The sequence below is a fragment of the Halichoeres trimaculatus genome, unplaced genomic scaffold (assembly GCF_033239565.1).
Source record: "Halichoeres trimaculatus isolate MK-OKI-2021-1 unplaced genomic scaffold, fHalTri1.1 fHalTri1_scaffold_2, whole genome shotgun sequence".
NCBI classification, from domain to species: domain Eukaryota; kingdom Metazoa; phylum Chordata; class Actinopteri; order Labriformes; family Labridae; genus Halichoeres; species Halichoeres trimaculatus.
The window spans coordinates 20,629,610-20,646,979 of NW_027437180.1; the positions used below are offsets into that span (position 1 = coordinate 20,629,610).

General features: G+C 35.6%; 2 protein-coding genes and 1 long non-coding RNA gene across 3 annotated transcripts in view; 1 reads left to right on the forward strand and 2 right to left on the reverse strand.

Moving 5' to 3' along the window:
* The window catches only part of LOC141800559 (bifunctional apoptosis regulator-like), a 176,466-nt gene that overhangs the window by 99,858 nt on the left and 59,238 nt on the right, over nt 1-17,370 (reverse strand). The gene's annotated exons all lie outside the window — the stretch shown is intronic.
* Nucleotides 417-6,788, reverse strand: ears2 (glutamyl-tRNA synthetase 2, mitochondrial). Its single transcript, XM_074684759.1, has 10 exons — nt 6,457-6,788; nt 5,224-5,379; nt 4,931-5,120; nt 4,478-4,628; nt 3,964-4,285; nt 3,701-3,809; nt 2,893-3,046; nt 2,190-2,320; nt 1,961-2,096; nt 417-599 (listed from the first exon to the last, which is right to left on the reverse strand). Exons 1-10 carry the CDS (start codon nt 6,593-6,595, stop codon nt 504-506), a joined length of 1,584 nt encoding a protein of 527 aa, XP_074540860.1. The 5' UTR covers nt 6,596-6,788; the 3' UTR covers nt 417-503.
* On the forward strand, nt 14,483-17,337 carry LOC141802655 (uncharacterized). Its single transcript, XR_012599516.1, has 4 exons — nt 14,483-14,581; nt 15,283-15,304; nt 15,452-15,488; nt 17,269-17,337. It is a non-coding gene; the product is annotated as an uncharacterized LOC141802655 (long non-coding RNA).

The window sequence follows — 17,370 nt, forward strand, 5'->3', positions numbered from 1 at the left end:
AGTAACTAGTAACAACAATACCAATACAAACAATAGTAACAAATTACTCAGACATTCCTTTGAATTATATTATACATCATTTTAAGATAAATTGGTATTATATTGGTATTGGTATTTTTTATAAGAATAAAAAGAACACCTGCAACCTGGGGTCACTGTCATTTCCACCACTTGTAACCGCATCAGTTGTCATGTGACAGGAAAGCTCATAGCAAGTGCAAGTTCCTAGGAAGGAAGTTTTCATTTACAAACAGTTAATATTTCCTTTGTGTTTACAGGTAATGTTTCATCTTATGCTTAGCTCTATGAGTCAGCTGTGCCATAACATTAGCATTATAGCGATTAACCATTATATATTACAGAAACAAGAAAGAACTCAGAATTTTTTCTTTTTTACAAAATTTTAATTTGAGCATTATCAACGTATATACAGTTCATTTTAAATATGTCCACTGCAGAAATGTCTCTACAAACAGGCTCCCATCAATGTATAACACAAGTCCTTAATTTGTCCCCAGAGGCAGAAGAAGTTTCTGGAATCGATGGCTGATCTCAGCAGGCCCCAAAGACACCATCATCTCTGCTACACTTGGCCCTTGCTGCAAGTCAGAGAGCAGAGGAAGTCATGCAATTGAACCAGACAGTAAGAAGGCACTCTGAAATACAATCACAATCATCTTCCTCTTTCCTGCTAATCTTCAGGGTTACTGTGGTAAATGAGCCACTGAAGGTTTTAGTCATTACAGCATATTTAAACATGCTGACTTAAATGTTTTGCTAAGTCATACCACATACCGATAGCACATGGGTCACTGTACACCACAACAGTAAAGCAAGGATCTCCTGGTTCTTGCTTTGAACGTTTGGGTAAAAAAAGACAGTTTCATGCATGTGACTTTATTTATAAAATGTGGAAATGATACCACAACTAAGCTGTAATACTGATAGAAGACAGGCCCAGCTTCCTTAATGAACCTGGACATTTTATGAATCAGCTGTTGGGGTAAAAAAAAAACTTTTAAGACATAAAACCCAAGAAAAGACATGTGAATCTAGGAAAACTTGATGACTAAGTGACTTTGATTAGGGCATGGATGTGACTTTTTTGCGCCAAAACCCTTGCACAAAATGAGCTTTACACATATTGCTGACCCTGTTTCTATCAAAGCTCCAGGCCAGGCTCTTTATTTGTAGACACTGACCCTAACATGAGCTGTCCATTACCAGTACTAGGTGTATTTAAAGTACCACAAAGAAATGTTGGTGTTATGACCTAAAGAGATCACAGTGAACCTGATGATCAAAACTTTGTCAGGTAGGTCTCAAAAAATAAGTGAATAAAAAATTTGAGTAAAATGTGTGACAGCGATTCAGAGTCCCAATTTTCTAACTCAACTCTGTTTTTTTGTTGCGTTTCTAATTTATTCTGTCCCTAGTGCCATATTCCATTTCTGCTCATTCTATTTCATATAACTTTCATGCATGCAGCAGTCTTGTTTAAAAAATAGTACACAGATTACCTCCGGACTCCCATCCATGAAAAATAGCAAGACAAAAGTGAAATATTCAAGAAATTAATTAAAATAAATGTAAAAATAAATTTAAATTTGATTAAATATTCTAAAAAGTTATATTTCATGGTTGATATTGTCAGGATCATGGCTCAGTGTCGAATCATCAAAAATGGAAAAATGTGTTCAACACTTGACAACAACTTAACAATTTTTCATCCTGTAGGTTATATATTTGGAAAAGCTGAGGGTAGTAATGGAAGCAGGCTGTGACTGTCAGGCAACTTAAATATGGACATTTGTAGAGAAATGACTCAAGCTAGAGACAAAGCTATGAAGTCTTGTTTTTTTTTCAGCTCCTCCTCTGCAAGACCTTTGTCTAACACGGAAACCTGCAGAGGCTGTATTGCCATTAGTCATTACAGAGTGAGCATGATGTGTTAGGGTACCTGCAGACCACTGAGAACCAGACGTAACAGCTTCATCACTTCTCTATACTTGGTAGTTTTTGTCTGTTTGGCCAGAGCCTTCAAATCTTTGTTGAGTCGATCCATGGAGAGCTTCTCGTCTTGTTCAGATATTAACCTTTGACAAAGGGACACAGAAATGTTTAATACCCTGCAGAAAAATGGCTTTTAAAAAACGAAAGCAAACTTTGCAGTTATTTGAACTACATACTTCAGTACTAATGATGCGATGTGCTGTGCCTCTGTGGTAAGTGCTGCCACCTGCTGGCTAGAGAAGGAGGGACGCACCCACATGTAAGAGTAAGAAGGACTGACCAGATCTTTGAGGGAAGATATGTGACCCTGTCAACAATAGGGAGGAAAAGAAGGTTTAAACATTCCAGGAATAAGAGTGAAAGCTTCATTTGTTTAACTGTGCAAAGACTCAGTGAATAAGAGACTTAACAGAAAGTGTTGGCAACAGGTAAAAAAAGGCCAACTATTCACTAAAAATCTGTGTCTTGAAGCAATATCTTTTTTTTTTTTAATTTGTGTTTAAAAAACAAAACAAAAATCGTACCTAAATTCAAAACTTATTTCTTTTTAACAGGTCTATAAAATGTCACTCCATTATAACATCAGATATTAAATAGGTTTCACATTCAAACTAAAATATCTTTGTGGTCTAAAAATCTTGATACTACTCTAGTCCACAATTTTGTATCCATACACAGCACTGCTATGGGCACAAATATGGATGTTTCACCTGAAACTTTGACATATTTGGCAGGTTAAGAGAATTTAGTTGTTGTGCAAACATTTATTCACTTGCTCTCAATCAAACTATGTGAGCCCCAGCTGCAAAAGCTCCCCATCTTTAGACATCATAGAACATGAAAGGTCAAGTATATGTATGCATGTATGACTTTTGTTACCTTACGCAGATGTAACACCTGCCTAATACGATCCTCGTGCAGAATGTCTTCATCCTGGATCTCTGCTGAATAGGCAAGTTGGATCTGTTCACGCAGATCTTTGATCAGCAAACGGCACTGCTCCTCATCCTCAATACGGTGCTGCAGGTGAATTCTGACACAAATAGGAATATAAACAATATCATTCAGGGTTAAAAAGAGAAAAAAACATGCTTGTTTATTCTATTACCATAAATTAATCACCAAAATAAAATATTTTAAGAAGGACGAGGAAAGCAGACAAAGTGATGCATCATAATGCATCATCAAATTTTTACACAAATCAGAAAGTTTGAGGTTTACCTCTGAAACCAAGAGATATAATACATAAGATTTTAAGATTCAGGGTTCAATAAGTTTGTCTTACCTGTTTAGTGAATATGTGAATAAAAGTGTAATAGCTGTAATGTCTCCTTATTGTGAGGATATGTGAGTATTTAAGAACAGAAATAAAGCAATCAACTAAAACACCACACTGTATGAGTTCAGAGCAGAACTGAGACGATAGTGAGGGCAATAACTGACAGAGTCAAAGGATCATTAAATATGAAAAAAAAAGTCTGCTACACTGCCACACATCTGCTCCATCTTTCAACATGATTTATCACTGACTTTAACAGCATTTCACTTTGTAAAAAATGCTGGATTAACAGCAACTGATATGTATAGAAAAAGGAAGCAACAATAAACTAAATAAATAATCTACTGTTATGTTTAAAAACACTATAATAAATTACAATTATAAAATCAAACAAGAGTACTTGCTCACCTGTTGAACTCAGGCAGTTTTTCCAGGTCTAACAGAGCAGAATGTGTCGTGATCTTTGAAGGATTGAACTCAGAGATTAGTTCATCTATCCTCCGACCTATTTTATTGGCTGAAAAAAACAAGAATAGTCCACTGTTTTGTAATCATAAACCTTGTCTTCCTTCAAATTCACTGTCTAAGGATGAAAATTCAAATACATCTCTTGAAATACTTGTGTTAGCCTTCAACTGTTTTATCTCTTATCTGAGTCCTGGTCCACTTACAGTTAAATCCAGATCCACAGTTGGTTGTGATATCCAGCAGAGCTTCAGGAAGGACTCCATCTCTTTGGAAGCTCTCAATGAAAATATCCCCCTGCCTTTTGGAGAGTTTACTTCCATCTTTGTTCAACAAAAGTGGCAGGTGCCCAAAGGTGGGTGGTTTCCACCCGAGGGCTTTGTACATGAGGAGATGTTTAGAGGTGGAGATGATCCACTCAGACCCTCGAAGCACATGACTGATCCTCATGTAGTGATCATCTACTATGTTAGCGAGGTGATAGGTGGGAAAACCATCTGCTTTTATCACTACAGGGTCCCCCTCCACCTAGGAAAAAAAAGAAACCAATCTTGCTACTCCAGAGATCTTGGGTTATATTTTAAACTGAGCGGTTTAAAAAAAGGATAAACAAAGAAAAAATGTATCTGGCTGTTTAAAAATAACATCACTTCAATAAATGACAACTCTAAAAATATAGAGTTAACTAAAGACAAAGTAGAAAACCATCACTTCTCTGACCTGAGCCACTTCATGGTGATTCCAGCCAAAGATCATATCCTGGAAAGGCTCAACTCCTTCTTCCAGCCGAAATCGGATCACATGGGAAACCCCCTGAGCCAGTTTCTCCTGAACCTGATGGGCCTTAAGGTGACGACACCTGTTGTCATACCTAAAAAGAGAGTAACCATTCTCTTAAACTTGACATAAAATCTGTGAATGTACTGAATGTAAAACCAGTATTAGCAATGCTTCGGTGAGTCTTAAATGTGGTATCTTGTTCTGGAAAGTTCAACGGCCACAAAGACCCCTGATCATGAAATTGGCACTCAACTGCCATCAGTTTATGTAACTGATGTAGGTAATTTATTTCTATTTCACTGCAAAGAAAAAAAAATCTGAGCCCCTGTGTTATCTTAGTGTAAGAATATAATAATGGGTAACTGTGTATGTGTAGTTATGCAATCTAGCCACCTTGGTGTCTGTCCACTCCTTAATGCTTCTTTCTTAAGCAGATCAAGTCTCTGAGGGCTGCAGAAACAGTAGTAGGCGTGCTCACTCTCCACAAGCTGCTGGGCAGTCTTTCTGTAGAGATCTAGTCTTTGAGACTGCAGATATGGACCAGATGACCCACCATGGCGTGGACTTTCATCTGGTGGTATACCTGGAGGTAACGGAGCATTTCAGAGGGATATGATTTGTTATTACTTTATTTAATTCACTTATTCAACTGTGTTCGTGGTACGGATCACATCCGCGTGTCTTACCAGCCCACTCCAGCATGTCTTCTATGGACTCAGCAGCTCCTGGGACCAGCCTGCTCTGATCAGTGTCCTCTAGTCGCAGAATAAATGAACCTCCATATTTTTTGGCAAAGATGTAATTGTAGAGAGCAGTTCGAAGCCCCCCCAAATGCAGGAAACCTTTGGCACAGAGCAGCACATTGATAACACGATAGACAAAATAACCAATTACCTATAAAGGATGTTTTAGTCCAAAATCTAAAGAAAATATTTTTTAGATGACACTTATTCACCCATTTAACTCTATTTATCATTGTTTGCCTCTGTTTTATCACATTTTCTTTTGTTGTCTCTTGAAGACCCAGAGCAAATATTCCCACAAGTTGACAAAAGTTGACACAGGCATGTCTTTTGTGTGTGTGTGTGTGTGTCTGTGTGTGATGTCCCCGGATCATTGAGACGGAGAAAATGTCGACATGAGTGGCAGTTAACCTCGGCATGTGGAAGATGGAGTGTAGGTTATCAGACGAGAAATGTAGATACTTATCAGATAACGATGAGCCATCATGACAGTCTCTCCTAACAGAAACTAGACACCATGTGTAATTTGGAATCATTAACAACACTGCTGGTTCGGATTTGGAAACAGTTATTTTCAGCCAAACAAAGAGGATGGTTTGATTATGCATTCATTTATTTTTCATGTTCTGGTTGAATAAGTTTGTGGCCTTGATGACAGAAACTCAAACACGGCCCAAAAAGGATTTCAGTGTTTCAAATCAGAGGCCAAAACAACAGTTTTTTCTTTAACCCTTTACATAAAGACAACTTTGACCAGAGTTTTTTACAAGTTTTCCTTTTTTATGCTCCTTTGGGTTTACAAGTCTGATTACTATAACATAAAATTTTAGAGTTATCCTAAAGTTTAATGAAAAAGTCATTTCAGGGAGTCCTAAATGTGTGCATTTTTTTCACAGTAAGAAAAAGCAATCTTTATGGATTAAATACAGTTAGTTGTTTAAAATAGTAAGAGATGCAGATATTTTACGATAAAACTGTTATATCCTGCTGCCAACAGTAAAAATCTAGCGCTCAATATGAAGGTGCTGAGAGCCTACACTACTATCTATAGTATTGCCAACGATACAAAAATAGTGTTGAGTTTATTTATCGAAGTACATTCAGCATTCAGTGTGTCTAAAAAACTCCCGGGATTGCACTGCATGCTGAAGGGGAGCACTGATGGGAGGACCTTACCTGTCGGACTGGGTGCAAACCGGACCCTCACATCTCCATGAACCGTAGAGCAACATCTCCTGGCGGTGGCGTTCAGGTGAAGTTTGACTCTGACCGCTGTCAGACACTGAACATACCTCTGAGGCAATGATAACCGCATTTTACTCAGTTGTATGTGCGCACAGACAGCCAGCAGTGCGGCTTCGTAAAGTCATCTGACAGTCAACAAAGCCGCATTTTAATGTAAGACCGACGGAAAAGAAGCTTAAATATTTTTGGTTTGAGTCAAACGTGTGTCAAGTGAGCTAGTTTCTTCTTCGTCCAAACGGAACAGGAAGCACCCTCACACAGCATACTGCCATCTAGTGGAAGAATATATAACAGGAACCGTAGAACCTATAAAGTAAACCCCTAACAGCACAAGCAGTAGGTGTCAGGCATGGACTGTGGACGACACTTGGGACAAGAGAGATGACTCCTGTAACCATAACTAAGGCAAGGACAATCACTTTGTATTTTATAGTCTGTGCGAGCAGTTGGCGTGAAATCACCGAGGAGACAGTGTGGATGCGCGCGGAGGGCACTCGTGATGTTGAAACTCGTGGGGGTATTGTAGAATATACAAATCCAGACAAATTACGTCATTAAGATCTCACGCCGTTGTTGTTAAACATTTTTAAAGTGTGCAGAAATAATCAAAATAACATTACATTTTAACCCTCTGATGCATAAAATGTGGAATTCTGTGTCGAGATTTTTGGAGTGATTTTATTCTAAAGGTATCAAAATAATGTTTTCTATTTTTTTTTTTTTTTTCAAATACATGATTTGATCAGAAAGTAACAGACGTGTACTTCAGTAGACACCGTTCAGTATAAAACAGCATGAACTTGATGTAAAATATATATATATATATATATATATATATATATATATATATATATATATATATATATATATATATATATATATATATATACATATATATATATATACATATATATATATATATATATATATATATATATATATATATATATATATATATATATATATATATATATATAAAATATTATTATGAATATATTTTCTAAAAATTATATATATATATATGGTAATTCCATTAAAAAAATGTAATGCACTGCAAAAAAAAAAAAACAACAACAATATTTTCAGACATTTTTAACCATGCAAATTTTTTATTTGATGAGCTTTTTCTCTAACATTCTGAAGAAATCAAGTGTTTAAAAACTCTAACTTTGCTTTTTTTCATGGTTTCTAAGAATACACAGATACACTTCCACCACAGAAACCACTGGTGTTTTGTAGAACCTTATTTTTTAAAAACGTCCACTGCAGGGACCACAATGCACCAGAGAGTTAATAGAGTCATCCTTATTCTCAGTTATGGATTGTGAAGGATGCTCCGTCCTTTGCTCAAATTCATACTCATATTTGGTTATCACCTTTCAAACACTTGAACATGCAGCTCATAGTGCTACACTAACAGACAAAATAGCAGTAAAATGTGAGAAAATCCTATTAAATACTTTTAAAAAAGTGAATACGAATAAAATGTGATGAAATTAAATGAATTGAAATAAATATAATTATTTAAAAAAAAATAGCTAAGGATTTTTTTTACATGAAGTAAAGAATAATGAATGATTCAGTTTAATTGGTGGATAGTTTGTTCACAATCATTTAAGTGTACATTAAAAACTCTAAGATTTACATGGCCAGACATGTTGATCAACATCCAAAGTATGATTACCAGGGACAGGGTTTGCAAATTTGCCATAGACACCTGTTTGTATGGCAGTTACTTTGTAAACAATGTTTCATGCATTTGTTCCCCTCTCATAAATAATTAAATAAAAAAATATCAAACCCCTCATGTAATGACTTGGCAGGGCATATTTCCCAAAATATACAGCTCATGATGAAATGATAATACATTAATACAATATCTCTTTTTGTATTGAATTGATTTGAAATAAAAATCGTAAAAGTCGTGAAGAATCCCGAAAAGGTTATAAACATCAGATAAATGTATTCTTTTCACAGTCTACTTAACTATTAAGTCACAAGGAGTGAATCACTGATAGTGAATTTTGCTTTTTCCTTGGATGAATGAAAAACCAGTTTAACCTGATCAGTGAATGCTTTGTCATTGTGTGTGTGTGTGTGCGAGAGTGTGTGTGTAAAACAACATGACAGAGGCTTGTGAGTGTGTGTGTGTGTGTGTGTGTGCGCGCGCGCGCGTGTGTGTGTGCGCGCGCGTGTGTGTGTGTGCGCGCGCGCGTGTGTGCGCGCGTGCGTGCGCGCGTGCGTATACAATCATAAGCCTCTGACATGTTGTTTTACTGTTTGTCACTTTCATGTCCAAACTGTAAAGGTACAGTTATCTATAAGTTATTATAAGCTTGCAATCTCTGACCAGAAAACTCTTGCTTACATTTTGGGTGCCGTTTTGGAGAAACTTTTTTGTTTGTGTTTTTTTCAGAAATGCCCTTTTGTAGCCTGCCAAGTGTGGTAAGTTTGGGTGTGGTATAACCTTTGCTTGACTTACCTTTACTAGCTGTTCAAACCTTCAAATCAGTCATAACTAATAAAGCTCCTAATATGACACCTTTGAGAGATATGAATAATCACTTTTAGTTTCCAGAAAAAGGTCTAGATTGCAGAAGACAGAGCTGGCAGCTTGCTGTATACAGAAACACCAGAGGGGTGTAACTTACTGAACATGATTTCTGTGTAACATTAAACTTGTGTCTCTTTCTCTTCCCTGTCCGTCTTTCAAACAGGTTATAATGGACAAAAGAACAGTGTGATCACCTAAACACTGCATACACATAACAAAGAGATTTACTGAACACGCCTAAAGCAGAAAGGCCAGCCATGTCCTGCCTCTTTGTTGCTGTGCAGAGAAGTGAGCCCTCATCACCTGTGTCTTCGTCACAAGACAGCACACCCTCCAGGAGTTCACTGCTGCACCTGTGTCTCAGGTGTCATAAGAGAGAGAGTTAAAGACTGGTATTTTACAGCACCTGAAGGACTACAGATTGATTTGGTGAGTAGATGAGCTTTGATTTTATGTCATTATACCAGTTTATTTACAAGCTAAGGGTAAAACATACAGGATCTCTGTGTTTAATTAAATCATGGTTTGTGTTTGTAAGCAATGGAGTACTCTGGCTGTAGGATATTTTCAGTATTTAAAGGAAAACAAGAAGCAGAAATGGCACAATGAAATTATATTAGGACATAAGATGATAGATAAACCAGAATAAGATTTACAACAAATGAAAAAATCACTTAAAATACAACAACATGCTTGTTTTTGTTGTGTGAGAGAGTACCTCTAGCAACAATGTGCCGTTCAGGGATTTGAGCTTTGGGAATTACAAACACAGCTTCATTAAACTGGGTTAGTGTTTTCAGCCCTGTGTGAAATCAACTAAAAAATGCCTTTCTTTTAATTCTGTAGATTCATTTCATAAAATTGCAAAACTAGAAAAGCACTAAGGGAGTACAGACCTGCGGCAAGCATATTGTGATTGTCACGCAACACTTTAGTCCTACTTTACACTTATATTCTCTTTCAGCAGACTGTCTGCTACAATTTGGTGTTAGTTGCAGGTTTGTACAATAATTTGTTACCTGAAAGTGTTGAAAATGATGATGACCCAGTACATATTTCATATTCTGGATCTAAGTATCCTGAATATTGCCAGGATCTGGATCGTACTTTTACATCTGTCAGAAATTATAGTGACCTTGTCTTGTATTGTTTTGCAAAGCAATTCGACCATGTAGCGTGGAGTTATATACACATATGATGAAAACGGCCCTATCTCACAATGATAAAGAATCCTTTAAAAAAAATCCTGGATCCAGATGGTGATCCGGATCACCTACAAAATTTAATCACTTCTTCCTTATCCCATTTTTAACATTTCCTGAAAATTTCATGTAGATCTGTTTGTTACTTTTTGAGTCATGTTGTTCACAAACAAACAAACAGACAAACTCTCCCAAAAACTTAAACTCCTTGGCGGAGGCAATGAGAGTGATAATGACAAGATGCTTTTGAGGAAACTCATTTGGCATAATGAGTAGCTTTAAACTACAGTTGATGTAGTGAGCTATGCTCCCAATTAGAAAAAACAATGAAGTCATTATGTAAGCATGATCATTCACCTTGGAATACACTGAATATCCCATTAAGAGCACAAACAGCCTGAAATGTGGAAGAACACCTTACATAAAATGTTTTTTTTCAATGTTGTATTATTTAAAGTCCGTGCTGTATTGTAGATTTTCTTTTACACTTCTCTTTTAAAATTTTCTGCTTTTGGCTTTATGATGCATTACATCTATCAATTGGCTAAAGGTTGGATTTGGGGTTGCTGCCTTAATGAGAGAAGTCTCTGTACATGGAGCCCAGGATTAAACTACAGAGTTGTAACACTGGTACATTCCAGTGTATGCACGTTAAACTTTGGTTTAAGAATCAGGAAAACAAAAAAGCAGCTCCAAAGCAAGTGATTTTGTCTAATTTCTTGTAAATAATGTCTCATTAGACTTAACTGTTCTCCACTTACACGTGACAAGCCCAGAAAAACATGATATTTAGAAACCAGAAGTAAGGCCATACATGGTTGTCATGTCAACAAAAGAAAACTCAAATGGAATAGCAAAGAAATTCTTGTCAAGAACATGTTTCTTATTTGACCAGCATTTTCTTACTCATTTTGAACAATTCAGGCCACTTTTTGGTTTATAATGTCTTTGATCAAGATGCTTTACTTTGCATACTTAGAGATTTTAGTTTACTGGATCTTATTATATTCTGTCAAAATGTTTTTACAGCAACAACTGAGTCCTTTAATGTCAGATCAATCCATATGTTTTACTAATTAATATTTACTTTTCAGTTAAATCATGCCCTCTGAAACAACAAAACAATCAACATCACCTGACACAAAAAATATCCACAGAGTTTGAAGGGATGGCCTTTTTTAATGGGTTGCTCAATGTGATATTTTCCCTTAAGTCAGAATAGAAGTAAATTGAATTTAAGATTACAATTCCATATCTACAATAGATAAAACATAGATCTAGTTCATCACAGATTTATCAGCATATTTGATAATACAACAAACCTGCTCCAGTAGTTATTTCATTATATGTTAACATGAAGGAGTTAAAGATGTAGATAGATTTTTGTGTGTTGACATGCCTTACTGTCATCCAACCCGCCTTACAAATATTTTCTCTCTCCTTCAGATTTTGAAATTGTGGCTTTGTCACAAAGTATCTGTATAGTTTCTTTCTCACCTGACAGGGGTAGAAAGAGTGTAGAGTAGAGCAAACACTTCAACAAGGTGTACGCTCCTACACAAACATCCATGTCCTAATGTGTAGCTCTGAACCAGTGGAGGGAACTAATCTGTTTGAGTTTTTGTGTGTGTGTGTGTGTGTGTGTGTGTGTGTGTGTGTGTGTGTGTGTGTGTGTGTGTGTGTGTGTGTGTGTGTGTGTGTGTGTGTGTGTGTGTGTGTGTGTGTGTGTGTGTGTGTGTGTGTGTGTGTGAGAGAGAGAGAATTTTAGCTTATCATGCTTTGTGACAGGCAGACAGTTTTTAAGAAGGTTTAAAGACAAACAATCAAGTTGTATAGTTATATGAAAATGCTGTTGTTTCTGAAAGGTGAAATAACCGTGTGAAGGATAGACTAAAAACATTTACTCTTGTGAAAAAAGCAAGAGAGGATTAATACATGACTCTTGAGTCTCCACAGATCTAATGCCTTTTCAAACACTTTGGATCATAACTTTTATTTTCATCCCTCCTCGTGGCCCAGTTGTTAAAATTTGTTAAAGTGCCCTCAAAAACATGCTGAACTCAGTGTTCTCTTCAGTGGTGAGAAAGGGCTGTCTGTTCCTTTTTGATTTTTTGCCCCTGTTCTTCCACTGGTTACAGGCATACTTCTCCTTTTGACTTCTTATAATTTGATTTTTTATTGATTGTGTCTGATAAAGTTTGTGGACTCTGGGTGGACACATGGATAACTCCAAACTATTTATCCTTTTTCTGACTCTTGAGATCGAAACTCCTTTTAATGCAATGCAATTTAAAAGATGTAGTGTATTTAAAAGGGTAATGTGATAGTTTTTTTTATAACTTTCAAAATGACTATGACTAGATAGCAACAATCTAAGAAAGTTAACCAAGTGCCTGACTCCCCAAACATTTCTCTGAAATCCTGAGAGATCTGCACGGATGTCTCTCTCATATGTTTAACCAATTATAGATGTTTCTCAGGTTTCTGGCACTTTACACTTGTGTGAAACACTAACTAGTCAAGCTGTCTGTGCAATTGAGCTCCAGTCATCCACACTTTAACAACGAACATCCCCTCAAGCCACAGAGACTTTATGAAACCACCGTGTTACATCACAGCCAGTGGGGTCTACTCAGTTAGTCTAAACACTCTATGGAGCATGGTTTGATGTTGATTGCTTGGTGGTGGGTTCTGTTTATCTGTAGGGAAGTATCTACATCTCTACTGTTATACACTTTTCCTTGTAAAGCTGTTTTGGGTACTTTTGGGTTACGACGACTTCGGCACCCCCTGTGTAAAAAGCTTTACATGTTATGTTGTGTTTTCTGATAAAGTAATCTCACCTTGCATAACTGTAACACTTAGATGTTTCAATATATATATATATATATATATATATATATATATATATATATATATATATATATATATATATATATATATATATATATATATATATATATATATAAAATAAAAAAAGACTGTGTCAGTATTCGAATTGACTTTAATCTCCTCCTGCCAGCAGTTTTAGAAATTTTAATAAAAACCTGTAAAATTCTTTGGATACAGATCTACTTTAAAGGTCTAGTTCTAGTTCGGTTCCACTTGTATCAATGACAAGTGAACTTCTCGGGGTTTAACTCTACCTTACAAGTATTAACAGTTGGTAGGGAGGCAATAAGGAGGCTACTACTAGACAGAGCTACACATCTGCACAGAAACTAAACATTGCTTAATGTAATATAAGTTTTAATGTAGTTTAAACCCTTTTCCTATGGGAGCCCCCTAAATGAACTGTTTCTGATGTGTTGATGTAAAATGATTTCAAATTTTAAAGCATGCAAATAATGGGTCTCGTTGCTCATGGTGTTGTTTGCATTTTTGGGTAAAGGGAATCACTTTTTATTAAAGTTGCATTGTAACCAGATGAAAACTTCCCACAGGAGTTGTAATATGTCATTTGTGTGTGAACAAAGCACAGGTGTGTTCATGTCTGTTTTTGTTTTATGTGACAATGACAGAAGCTGACAGACAGGCATGCATTAAAAACAACACATTTTGATCACGTTGACTAACATGGTAAAAGTCACCCATAAGTTGACTTATGTTGAGAGCATTATCTTTGTTCTTTGGTTAGATTTAAGTTTGTATGTACAGTTTATCCTCTTGATTATGCGCTTTATTTTTGTTTCTTGCTGAAAGGTGCAGGGTTTCAGCATTCTTTCCACTGATGCTTCCATTGTTTTTTTTAATCTTTGTAACGCTTTGTTCAAGGTCACTGTACGCTAGCAAGTGAAAAATCTCTGTCAGACACTCCCTGATTCCCATCTGCCAACAGATCCAAACACAGAACAATCACTTAAACAATGCCTTGAACAGCTATGACAGACACTGGTCTGGTTGGGGTAGAACAGTGTAAAAATACTGTGAAAGGAATTTATCGCACAGTTTGATAAGATTTAACAGATTGTGCCTTTGGTGGAGGAAAACATGTCCTGTCTCTTTGATGATGACGTATCAGCGATCATCTCAGGTTGTACCTGTTGTTCTCAGACCAAGATGATTGTTGATGCAATGTTTTTTTTTCTTCTGAGTCTTTGAATGAACCCTAAAAGAAAGAAGAAAAACACTTAACAAGCATTTTGTAACTAAGTGGGCATTCAAATGTTATGGCTCACAGCTCTCTCCGACTCTCTCCCCAGTGACTTTCATCATAAAACCCTCTTGTCTCATGAGACTCGTCACATCATGAGATCACGTAACCTGTTCCTGCTGGTTTACTTTCTGTGGACCTGCTTTGGTAAGAGCACATTTTGTATCTTTCCACTGTTGTATATATATGACAAGATAAAGTCAAAAAGCAAATCCACCTTAAAAGGACCATACTGAAGATTCTTAAAGAGTACAAACCATCTGCTTTTAAGCTATTTATACTAGACCATCATTACTGAAATGTAAATGTGAATCTACGGCCATATATATATATATATATATATATATATATATATATATATTTATATATATATATATATATATATATATATATATATATATATATATATATATATATATATATATATATATATATATATATATATATATATATATATATTTATATATATATATATATATATATATATATATATATATATATATATATATATATATATATATATATATATATATATATATATATATATATATATATATATATATAAAGAAATAGAAATTAAATTTAACTGATGTGGAAGAAAATACGTTTAAAAAATCTTGATCATGAGAAAAACATTGTGTGTTAAAAAAAAAGAAGCTACAATTAGAATTCATGACAGGGCTGTAACAGATTGTAACCTCCCTTGCAGCCAAAGCCAGTGATAATCTCTTATCTGAATCTTACAACAAAAAAGAGATAGAAATGCCTTTCAATCTGTCCATTTATGTGTTTTATTCTGTTGTTGGTTCTAACACACATTTTGCCTTCTTTTGTTCATTTTTTTGCAGCAGTGGCATCAAGTTCTCACAGGTAAGATTCAGGAGAACTCAATGTGTGTTTGGAGACAAAACAAAAACAAAAACATATTTTTGTCCTCTGATTACACCTTTGCAATGATATCCCAATGAACTGTGTCTTCTTACTCTCGGTTTATCTTTTTACTGATTTAATCTGCAGAAAAGGACCCGGTGCTTCAAATGAAACATGTGAACAGGTAAGAGAATACATCTGATACTGAGTCTCATCTGATTATCAACATATTTTTTAACAATGTGACGTCAATGTTTAAACTGAGTTCAACTACTGAGCTCATTCATATGAAAAGTGATGCCAAAATTGTTGTTTTATAAAGAAAGAACCCTGTATATACATATATGACCTGCTTGAGCATCTCTAATTTGTTGTACCAAAGTCAAAGGGACAGTAACAGGTTTTGGATTGTGCAGTTTAACAGCTGGTGGAATAAGTGCATATATAATTCAGGCATAAGCTACCAGACAGCCATAAAGGATCAAGACAACAAGGTAAAGGCATTTGAATTCAATTTACGAACTCAGTAAGAAGAACACCTGGCCAGTCGTAAGGTGACAGTGTTAACAGCTCAAATATTATTAGCTCATATACTAAAGCTGTTGAAGTTGGTATTCTACAATTACACATTTGTTTCATATTTAAAATATTAAAACCGTCTGTAACATACTGAAATTAAGATGTTTTTTTCTGACCTGACATTTTCACTTGTCATAGCAGGTAAAGCATGTGTGTAGTTGATATTGCTGATGCTGGCTCTGTTTCATGATATTGAATATCACAAAGACATGTCGATGAGCCTGAAACTGATTCCAGCGTTACTTCCTATGTGAAGCTAAAGCTTTACATAACACACGGCTTAGTGATTACACCTGCTTTGAAATTTTTAAATGTCAACTGTAAAACAATCTTCCAGACAATGATCTACAGTGTTGAAGAAAAACTGATATCATGTTGTATATGTAAGTAAAAATACAGTTGTTATAGTTTCAACAAGTGAAAAGAGATTGGAAGACTTACCAAGTACATAGCTAGCTGGTGTTAGCTTTCTTTATCAGGAAGTTGGCTTGTTAGGTGATGTTTATTTCGCGAAAGTCCATCAAAAATGATCTGATACAGTTTTCTTTGAGGTTTGTGATTTTATTTCATAAGGACTCTTCAGTGAGACCAAGATTTACTCTGTACTGAGTTTTAGTTTCTGTATGTGTTTAAAAAAAGAACCAAAAGGAGCTTAATGAAGGTATGACGCGTCAAAAGCGATCTCTGGACTACAGGTGTGAGTTAGCATCAGAAAAGCCTAAATCCTGGAAAACAAATGAAACACAAACTGCCCTTGCTGTGAGTGTTTACATGCTGAAAGGATTTACTCTAAAAGTAATATGATACAATGAAGCTAGTTAATGTCTCTTTAAAGGCAAATAAAAAACAAAAAACATGTGAATATATCCAGACAGCATCAGGGTCCCTAAATATGTTGTGGCTAATTTTGCAAGTATTTTTATTCCTAGGTAATTATTTTCCAAAGTGTTTCATTCATTAAGCTAAAACTGGGCCAAACAACAATAACCAAAGAAGCGAACAAAACATTTTTTTGACTGAAACTGTCTGCTCAATCCTTGACAAAGAGCCAGTAGCTTGGTTTTTAAATAGCAGATTAGAATCCTTAACCTTGTGAACTGTATCATCCAAATGTGATATTTTGATGTTTTTTTGTTTTTTAATTTTCAAATTTTTTTGACAAACTATTAACCAGAAAAGCCTCACTGAGATCACAAATCCCTTTTGCAAGAGTGTCCTGGTCAAGGACAGAAGCAGCATGTACCAATACAGAAATATAAACATAAATTAAAAATCAATCACTAAAAGGCAAACCTCTATGGAAAAGACCACTTTTAGCTTCTACTTCAGTTCGTTTTCAGTCTTTTTGATATTGATGCAAGTTTTCTTTTTTCCTTTACTCTAAGGGACCCGATCCAACCCCGCACTTTCTCCAATGTGTGGGGTTGCGAGAGACAGACACGGGAAAAGACCACTTGCGGAGACTGAAAGGAATGCTTGAGGCAACA